The following is a 10,284-nucleotide window of genomic DNA, read 5'->3' on the forward strand; positions in this document are numbered from 1 at the left end:
AGCATGTCACAGAAGTAGTGTATTTAGCTCTATGGTGGACAAACTATGTTTGGAATATACACTACCAGCCAAAAGTTTTAGAGCACCGCTATTTTTCCAGTTTTTATTGAAATTTAAGTAGTTCAAGCCCAGTGAATAACCTTAAATTGTTACTAGGGTCACCAGTAAACTGCGTGAAGCAAAAAAAAAATTAGGTCTCCAAAAACTAAAAAAAGCATGTAAATTTCCTACCGATGCCCCAACTCTGATTACTTGCAGACCATCTGTCTGTACAAAGGCGGTGTTGGAATAAAATGTGTTATTACACCCTCTAACATATTATTAGGACAATACTGTACTGCAGTATCTTGCTATCAGACGGTGAGAAAAAGCCATGTAACCAAGGAAGATAGACCGGTTGGTCAGGGGTTCATCCTACGGCAAGACAAAACATTAGAAGACAACTAAACAGTGGCTTCAAATGATGAAAGAACAGCACTGTCTCCCAGACTTAAACCCCATGGAGCTGGTTTGGGATGAACTGGACAGAAGGTGAAAGCAAAGCAACCTACATGTGCAGCTCATTCGTGGGAAGGAATTCTCGGAACAATATTTGATTTCTATTGTAGAAAGAACGTCATGAGTATGTTCGGCTGCTAAATAAGCCAAACATTTCGATTAAATTCAGATCAACAAGAAGACTCTGTGATTCCTTGTTTTTAAAGTCTTAAATTGTGTATTTGCTCTGTGCTTCAATTTCAAGCACAGAGACATTGAATTATGTAAATTTAAATGACAGCTGGAAACATTTAAAAAAATTTTGAACAGTAGTGTCTTAAACGTATAGATGGATTAAAGAGAAGTATATTTAAAGTAACAAATAAAATCCATTGTAATTGCTTAGAATCCAACCGAACTGCAGCTGGCATCCTCTGTGAAGGAAGAAACTTTTCACATCCACTTCAAAAGGAGTAAGTAAAAAAAAAAATTTTGGTGGAGTATTGTTTTTTAAAAAAAGATTGAGAAGAATGAAGAGAACAAAATGTCAACATTTTCAGCTCTTACCCACAGAGACTGCACAAAGTCACTCTAGATTGTCTTCATCTCAGCCCAGCAACATCCTCTTGAAACCCTTGATTTCACGATGAGATGGGTGTCTGTGACACGACACATTCCCTATTTAGACAGCTAGGCTGTGGAATAGAAGAGTCAGGTTAAGTACCTTGGTTAACGGCACATATCCAGAGTTTCTTCCGGGAGTCCCATCCACTGACTATTGATTCCGCTGCACCCACTCATTAATTTCCACAAAAGGGCTCAGCCGTCCAGCAATACATTAAACACAAACATGAATGTACCGAAAGTTTCATCAGTACACGTGTTTGCTATAAAAAGCTGTATTAAGACAGTACAATAGAGGCTGCACGATTATTTGTTCATAGTGAGACAGCTCACAGGACTGAAGAAAGGTTTTAAGTTTGAACTGGCATCAACTCTACAAAGCACTAGTTTTAAAGTTACATGATATCTATTGTACGATTTGATTTTGCACGTTCAGCAAGTAGGTAATCTAGACCACACTCTGCGGTGCTTTGTGTTTATTTCTGCACAAAGTTGGCCAGCTAAGCTATAATCATTGTAGTCAAAGGGATATCTTGATACTGTTTTTCATTGTTCCAGCATGTCCTCCTCAGCATTCAACCTGACGGCGCATTTTTAAAATATCAGGATTACCTCACAGCCTCACCAAAGTCATACTCTTCATTTTTGTGTAGTTTTAAAGTATGCTTCCACAAATGATGCCCCTCTGTACCCCAGTGTTTAAACATTTCTCATCATGCGCATTCTTCTCCACTCCAACATTTGCAGACTCTATGTCCAAGGAGAGGAGGGAGAGGATAAATTGGCAAAGTGATTTAGGTCACGTTACCTCAACTGAGTCACTCCACGATGTCTTCTAGAGTCTTACAAACTTGCCAAAAGCCGGCGGTTCAGCTGTGTTCTGTATTGATTCCAAGCTGAGAGTGTAAGCTGCGAGAGACAACTTTCCTGCAATTGCCCCATAAATGAGCTGGAATCCTTTAAATGGCCTGTGATGTGAAAATCAATACATGGATCAATAGAAATAAATAATTTTGACTGACTTTTAAAAGAATCTTGATTTCCTTAGTCTCTTTCCTCTCTTTTATCAAAAGTAGTGGCTGATCATTAAAGTCCAGCACTCTCTCTTGAAGTGTGTCCCCCAGAGTAAACTGGGCCAGCTGTGGCACTTTTTAATGGGCTATTCAATCTTTAAAGTTTTTGCAGGGTTTGTTTGTATTTGTTTGTATTGCATGGCTTTATGGCCAGATGTTTCTGGTTGTCCATGGTGCCTTCCCATCAGTCCTATGGTGTTTGACAGCAAGAGCAGACCATGAGTCAGCATGACCTGGTGCTTAACACGAACACTGAACTCTTTCCCGAGGGAAAACTCGCAGTTCCTCTCCGTCCTCATTCATTCAGTGATGACTCAGATGCAGGAAAATGGAATAACATATACTGTGTCCATTACGCAGTTGCTGTTCTTCCAACACTGTCCCATTACAGTAGTTGGTAGTTGGTTTTCAATTTTATGTTAATTTGTACTTCCAGTCCACTACATTTCAGTGATAAACATTCTATTACAAAAACAAAAGTGAATCATCGCATACAATGAGGCTCGTAGAAATATTATTCAATGGTAAATGGACTGAATTTATATAGCACTGTTATCCAAAGCATTTTACAAGTTGCCCTTTCATTCACCCATTCACTCAAAAACCAATGCCAACGACCTACCATGTAAGACATTAGTCTGACCATCGGGAGCAAGTTGGGGTTCAGTGTCTTGTGGACAGGAGGAGCCAGAGATCAAACCGCCAACACTGCAATTAGTGGACAACCTGTCCTACCCGATGTGCCACGGCCCGTTCAGGATTATTGTGCAACATGTTTCGGCAAAGACTCCATCAGGTCTATGTACTTATTTGCAAACAATAAACACGAACTATTGAAGAATATCTATATGAGCCTCCTGCGTGGGATAATGTACTTAATATGAATCATGCTATCAGCAGCGCATGTGAAGATTTTCTTGCGGATGCTGTTCAATGAGCATAACCGAAATTTTAGTTAATTTACTTCATTTTAAGTAAATTAAATTAAGTTTGGTTAAATAAATTAAATCAAAATAATTCAATTACTGAGTAAGTCAATAAATTGAATTGAGGTGAATTGGGGTGATCCAATAGCCGAATGGTCAGGCTGCATACTACATGGATGGAATTGCCCTGAGCAGTGAGTCACTGGTTTGACTCCCAGCTGGCTGGACCCCAAAACATTGGATCCTACATTTCCCACAATGCAACTTGATAACATATTTTTGTTAGACTGTCCCATTAGACCCTCCACCCTAAATACCACTTTCTGTGACACACAAACCGAGCATGAGCACCGAGCATAAACTCTTTATTCTAGGGGTTTTGTTTATAATATATTTTTAAATTGTGGTGTATATTTCTGCTGAGGTGAAGGATCTGAATACCTCTTCCACCGGTTCCTGTTGTGTCCACACACTCAAATATCTATTGTTCCAGTGTTACAGCTGCACGTGCAAGAAAACCATCAGATAACATGTTTTAACTCTGAAAAAGTGGCGATCAAAGCATTTGTGCGGTCATGATGGATAAATGTTTTTTTTTTTTTTAAATGCTTAGCTGGCTGTGGTCCCTGTGCATTAACATTTTGTGTATTTCTGTGGTAGGTGGCTGCCAGGGCCGGAGTTTATGACATCCTCAACCAGCTGGCCTTCTCCGAGTTTGAAAACCCAAGGGACACGCCACTGGCCAGGCTGCGCTGCCGTTGGCAACAGCAAAACATTCATTCACTTCCTTTCCGTGGGGAGTTTGTTTGAGAGAGGATCACTGTGAATGCACCAAACCCGTACTGTGCTTTTAAAATTAAAAAACATTCACATTGTCATGCCTTCTATATTTACCCCTGTATTATCCATATCTTCACTTCATCTATGATTTGTTTTACTGTTTTTGTTTTTTTTTGTTTTTTTTGTTTTTAATTTCATTTGTAGGTGTTTTAATGTTAAGTCTTAACAGGCTGTTGCTCCTATACTAGAAGTTTGTATTTGTGCCTTTGCCTTTTTTTAATGGTAGATCATAGAATTGACTAATATTTATGTTACTTTTTTTCAACACAAGGTGGTTTAAAAAAAAAAAAAAAAAAAAAAAGCGTTTTTCTTTTGAGATCTTACTTTTGAAGGTGAGACAGCCTTTCAAAACTTTTGTTGTACCGAGACAAAAGTTAAATGTTGTTATGGAGGAGAGAAGCAAATTCCACTCTGTTGTCAGCCAACAGTTTTGGTTGTTTGTCACAACTGTTTGCTGTTGTGTGACCTGATATTTTTCTTGAACCCTGCCCCTTTGTTCTTAGCACAGCTGTCATCAGTGGCTGTGTATTCGTCTGGCTTGAGGTTTTTCAAATTTTGAGAAGATTCCCTGTGTACGTATGAAAGCTGTTGTTATTTAAATGTTAATGTGTCGTTGAATTTTCTGATGTTTTTGAGAGCTGTTGGTCAGTTTCTTTTGCTACAGTATGACAACAGTTATGTGTCCCTCTGTTGTACCTGATTCTTTTTACATTTATTTACATGTGTCATGATACAGGTACTAACAGTACAGCATGTCAGGAATTTTTAAGTTAGTTTGATTTTACTTTAAAGGTGTAAATGTGTCTGTTGTATATGCTGTTGAAAACTTTGGAGCAGTGTCGCTTAAACATGAAAACATTTTTTTTTTTTTTTTTTTTCTGAGATTCCTTTGAAATCCCATTCTGATTTTTCAAAACCTGGCGCCTACATTGCCAACAGTGCAGCCCGACTGCTGAAAGTTCGGTTGGAGATTTGGATGCACAAGTAGTACTCCCCAAGACCTGTAACCAGACTTTGATGTGTAAAATTGGCAGAATTCCCCTTTAATCAACTTGGCTCTCCCAGACTTCACAACCCCTGCCAGTAACTGGTTACAATTTCTGTGACATCACCAGTCCATCAGCAGGAAATAAATTATACGTCTGACAGTAAAATTAATGGTTGGAGAAAGCCAGACCTGCAAATATTTGGGTTAAAGAAAACACTTGGTATCAATTGATGAATGATAAACATACCCTTTAACAAAGGGTATATGAAGACAAAAGCTGCATGATTCACTGCTCAGGACACGACGTTATAATTGCATTGTCAGGCAAACAGGGCAACAGTTAGAACATTGCTTTTAGTCAACACATGCCAATTATTTTTTAGCGTGTCTACAGTTCCAGAATGAGTTTTACTGTACAGTATTTCTTCAAAAAGTCTTAACACCTTTTTTTTTTTTTTTCTTTTTGAGTATTTTGTTATTCTTGAATTTGCTAATGTGTTTAGTTGTAAAGTAACTTGTAGCTTCAAGTGTGCTGTAAAAACCATGAATCCTGCCTTAAAACCAGAAAGATAAGCCAGAAAAAAAAAAGCTCAAAAATCCTTCCTCCCGATGCCTTTCATTCCAATTTGTTATATTCTGTCAATGCGTCATAACATTTGCACTGTATATAACTCATTCAGACTAACTAAGATTGTGATGACTGAAAATGAAAGGTAAATTGAAAAAGCTTTTTATGCTTCAGAGACTGTATGACAAACCCATCTTTGTGTGACTTGATAAGACAAGAACATACATGTGCGGGTTGTAATAACAACTTAATGTCTTAGCTATGCTCTTAATTTAATGTTTTTTTTAAAACAAAGGAACTCTTCATAGAAGCAATGTACTAGCTTTTTATTCAATGTATGTTCCATTTATTTTCTTTTTTGGGGGGCTAAAATAAATAATTCAAATGGATTTAACAGCCTGCGTCTGCCTTTGGTATCATTTCACTGTCGGCTTTTCTAAGGAGAAAAATAAAACTGATCCATCTGTGTCAAGGATTTGGATTTTAAAGTGTGGGTGGACTTTCTGACCATGGATATTTTGCACACAACTCTCCTCTGTGCATTGTTACATTGAAGTTTCCCATTCAGTAATGGAGCCAAATAATTGTCTCTTCCCTCCTCGGCTTCCTTTCTTTTTCCTCCTTATCTCAGCATTATCTTTTGCTCTAGATACGCACCGCTAAGGACCCACTCATATATCCGGACGGTCTTTTTTTGTCTTGTGTCAATGCCAACCTCAGAGAGCAGGGCAGGTTATGAACATCGAGGAGCGTACATTTACACAAAACAGATAAATCATTGTTAGGCTGAAATCTTAACATATTCCATATACAGTAATAAAGAGTTTAGGCAGATCAAAAGGCTAATCTGAGTTGCCTTTTGATGTGGACAGGTAAGGTCTTAATTAAAAAAAAAAAAAAAAAAAAAAAAGGTCACTGTCAAGAACAGAGAGCTGTGTGGGGATTTAAAAAACCCCCGGTCGGCACATCAGTGAAGCTCACTTGGCTTTGCTGGCCTGCTTTGAAAGGCTGATATCCCAGATCACTTCCCGTCTTGTAAGTGCATAGCAGGCTTATCTTTGGGAGTACGGAAGTTGTTAGGATTTTATCACACCACAGCCTATCCTGGATTATTGTAAATGGAAACCAATTGGTCCAGATTGAAAAAGTCCTTTTATAGTTTGTCACACTTGTTTCCTTTCTACATCATCTCAGTTTATGAGCTTCTTTATCCCTCTGTTATTGGGTTGGCATTGTCTGAGAGGTATATTAGGTAAATTCCGAGAAACACAAAAACACTTTTATAGACCACAACGTCTATTTGTGAATTTCTCCTAACTCTACCAACAAAGAGAAATCGGTTAAAACAACCTGCGGATATGGAGAAGGGTTATTCAGTTGAAGCATGTGGCCAACTTGACTCCGGGTCAAGATAAGCCCAGGACATGAGGACCATGCTTGGATGATATAGCGGGCCCCTCGCCTTTGAAATCCTTTCCAGACTCATTGAGATACTCCCCAATGTGAAACTCAAGCTAGCAGTTCTGAAGGATCCTGAGATTACGGCAGACAAAGAGCGGCATTGAGAGGTGAGCAGGGAGAGGGGATGTAATGAACTTCATGTAAAAAAGCTTCCCTCTGCAGATGAGAGAGCTGCTCAGGAGAGAAGGCATGGTGCCGATGCAAGGGGTGCATGGGTGCACCGGTGTCCTCTTTGATTCTTCTTGTGTGGATAAAGGCAGCATTACAGACACCTCAGAGACTCAAGTGTACTCTCAGCCCTCAGGGATTTGATCAATAATAACAAGATGGAGAAAATCTTTGAAGGGATGTTCTTAAATCTGCGTTGGCTAATACGCATGTAGGCCTTGATGTACCGTTTGCAATAATACACAATCCCTGATAGGGTAGGTATTACACACCCCACTGAGCAAGGTAATGAAAAGTCTCAGCTGGCAGGATAAAAAATACTGATTGAAGTGATAGAGAGCTATTAAATGCTCATTCCCCCCATTCAATCTTTTGTAATACATCCCGTTGACTAAGGTTTTGTTATTTAAAGGCCCTGGTTCCAAGTATAAGTAGTTTGTTATCTTGTTGTGTGAGCTGGACTGGACTAAAGCTACATAACAAGATAACGAAGTTCTGAAGAGGAGGACTCATCAAAGCAGACAATAAGGCCGCAAATCTGTATAAATGTGTTATTTTAATAATAGGACATTATGATTAGAAACCTTAAATCTGCATTCGAATAGGGATTTGTATCATAATACAAATTGTGACAGTTGTCTGGATTAGACGATGGAGATCATGATTTTTAGACATTACCTAAATCCTGTCTGGGAATATTAGGCTTTGTAAAAGGATGGATTGTGCAAAAGTGAGTCAGACCAGAGCTGTAGCTGTGAGCATGCTCACGATGACAATAGTAACATGCTGTTGAGCAGGTATAAAATTTTATCGTGTTCAACATCCTAATTCTAATTAGTAATAAACACAGCTGAGGCTGATGAGAATGTCCTTAGTTTTTCAGGTATTTGGTCATAAACTGAGGTACTGGACCCATTAAAATTTTGACCTCATGACTGCGCTAGAGGAGAAGTCAGGGGATCACCAGAGTTATCACAGTTCATACCATGGGGGAGTAAGCCTAGTCTAATTTTACAGCAATCCATCGAATCGTTGTTGAGATATTTTACTAAAAAACAAAAAAGTCAACCTGCTGGTGGCACAAGAAGAAAAGTCAAGTGATCACCAAAGTCAGCGGGATTCATCCTTTGGGGACCATGAATTTCTGTACAAAATTTAATGGCAATATATCCAATCTTTTTTGAGATATTTCAGTTTAAACCAAAGTGATGGACTGCCTGACAGACTGAGATTTCCATACATAGAGCCATTCTGCTAGTGTGGCTAAAAACATCATTAACACAGCTTTAGAGGAAAATGTTCACATGCTGTGTAATTTTAGTTGTCAGCATTCAGACTTCAAGTTACGGCCAGTTATAGTGCTTTAGTTCCACCCACGGCCTCAACTGCACTTATATAGCGCCACTCAACGGGCTTTACGCTACTGCCACATTCACCCATTCACACAGCTCTCTTTTCTATACATACTGTGCTTTCTATACATGCTACAACATAATACACATCAACAAATCTTGCCCAGGACCAGAGACACAAGACAGGGGAGCAGGGATCGAACCAACAACCTTTCCCACCAATGCTACCTCCTGGCCCACCTGGGCCCCTCTGCCAGCACTGCCCCAAAACCCAAAACTAACAACTAAATAATGTTTCGACAACAGCTAAGCATTTAAGTTGAGCTAGCGATTAGCATGATGCCAACGTAATATTTAAAATCCCATTGACATGCTAACACGATTAGCAACATAACTTTTTTTACGTTTGTAACAGGTTGCAGAAAAACTTAAAAGCTTTAAAGTAAGTATGTAAGTTAAGTAAATTATTTCTTTGTACACACAGACATAGGTTCTTTATGGACTTAAAGAAAAGTAAAAACAGGAGAATAACAACAGCTAGCTTCTGTACTTCCAGGTGCAGAGCAAAACTACAATAAGTCAGAAAGGACAAAAGGTACAAACACTGTATCTCCCTCAAAAGGGGCAGTAGTCTACACACTGATATGCATTTAATTTTGGGAACTACACATCTTCACTTTCTTGCCAAGAGTTTGATGAGAAGATTGATGCCACTCTCAACCCTGTACCCTAAATATGAAGCTACAGCCAGGGGGCAGTTAGCTTAGTTTAGCATAAAGACTAAAATTAGGGGCAAACAGTGTAAAATGCGGCAATTCGTGGCTTTATGGGCGGTTACGTGCAGGAGTATTTCTTGGCCAGTTGAAGTGATTCAGAGTCTCTGATAAGCTTCCTGGGAACCTCAAAGTGATGACAAGACATACATCTTAACCTCAGAGAGGAAGCGAATAAAAGCATATTAAGCAAAATGTTGAACTATTCCCTTAACTTTCCACAAAAATATCATTGAAAACTGCTGAGTAGTTTTTGAGATATCATTCTAAAAGACAAACAATGAACGAACAAACAAGACAGTAAAAAAATACACCTCTTCGGTGGAAGTAATGAAAGTAAAACCTTTGGCACAAATAAAGTGACACATATAGGAGTACTGTTGCAGCTGCACATACGGAAAAGACTTAGACACTCATTACTGTCTAATCACATTTCCTTACGGAAGGTCAATTGAAACTCATTGAATCTGACCAGGGTCATAATTCCGGGCTCATTCTGAACCTCTCAGTCCCAAATCCCTCCATCTACACAGGACAGAGGACCACAATAACAACTTCTCCAAGTCGCTGGTTTGTAACTTGGCAAACGCAGAAGCTCGTCTTCCCTCGAGCTGCCGGGCAGACTAGCAGCTGCTTTGCATCTCCCTGCATCTCGGAGATGAAAAGTCACATACTTTCTCAGCACGCTGGCATGGCGAGACCACATTACAGCACACACTGAGACATCCACAGCCCTGCACACTGTACTGTAACGTCTCCCCATTGCTGGAAACACAGTGGAAGAAGTTTTATTCTTTGCAGCTCCACCCTATTCAGCAGATTACAATGTGTCTGTCTGATTCAAATGTTAAGTAAATTTCAGACCCTGAAATCTGTCTCTGTCAAGTGTGGGAGGGAAAAGAACGAAGAGTTCAATTTTTCTAAGTATTTATAATTCAATAAATCACATGAAGATCTGCGGCTTAATATTAAAATACTCAAGAGCTGAGTCCGATTTGAGTTTATTAAAGTTTTGCTCTTAGACTTCTGTTGTG

General features: G+C 39.1%; 1 protein-coding gene across 3 annotated transcripts in view; it reads left to right on the plus strand.

Moving 5' to 3' along the window:
* The window catches only part of pald1a (phosphatase domain containing paladin 1a), a 58,173-nt gene extending 52,288 nt beyond the window's left edge, over nt 1–5,885 (plus strand). The window contains exons 21-22 of one of the 3 annotated variants that reach the window (XM_040135625.1): nt 884–950; nt 1,849–2,138. In XM_040135625.1, the coding sequence (XP_039991559.1) occupies nt 884–950; nt 1,849–1,940 (159 nt within the window). In that variant the 3' untranslated portion in view covers nt 1,941–2,138. Of the gene's footprint in view, nt 1–883; nt 951–1,848; nt 2,139–3,760 lie in introns of those variants that run through there. The other 2 variants (XM_040135627.1, XM_040135626.1) reach the window with 2 other exon arrangements.
* The last annotated feature ends 4,399 nt before the right edge of the window (nt 5,886–10,284 follow it).

This window comes from Xiphias gladius, chromosome 9, assembly GCF_016859285.1.
Source record: "Xiphias gladius isolate SHS-SW01 ecotype Sanya breed wild chromosome 9, ASM1685928v1, whole genome shotgun sequence".
In the NCBI taxonomy this organism is placed as follows: Eukaryota; Metazoa; Chordata; class Actinopteri; order Istiophoriformes; family Xiphiidae; genus Xiphias; species Xiphias gladius.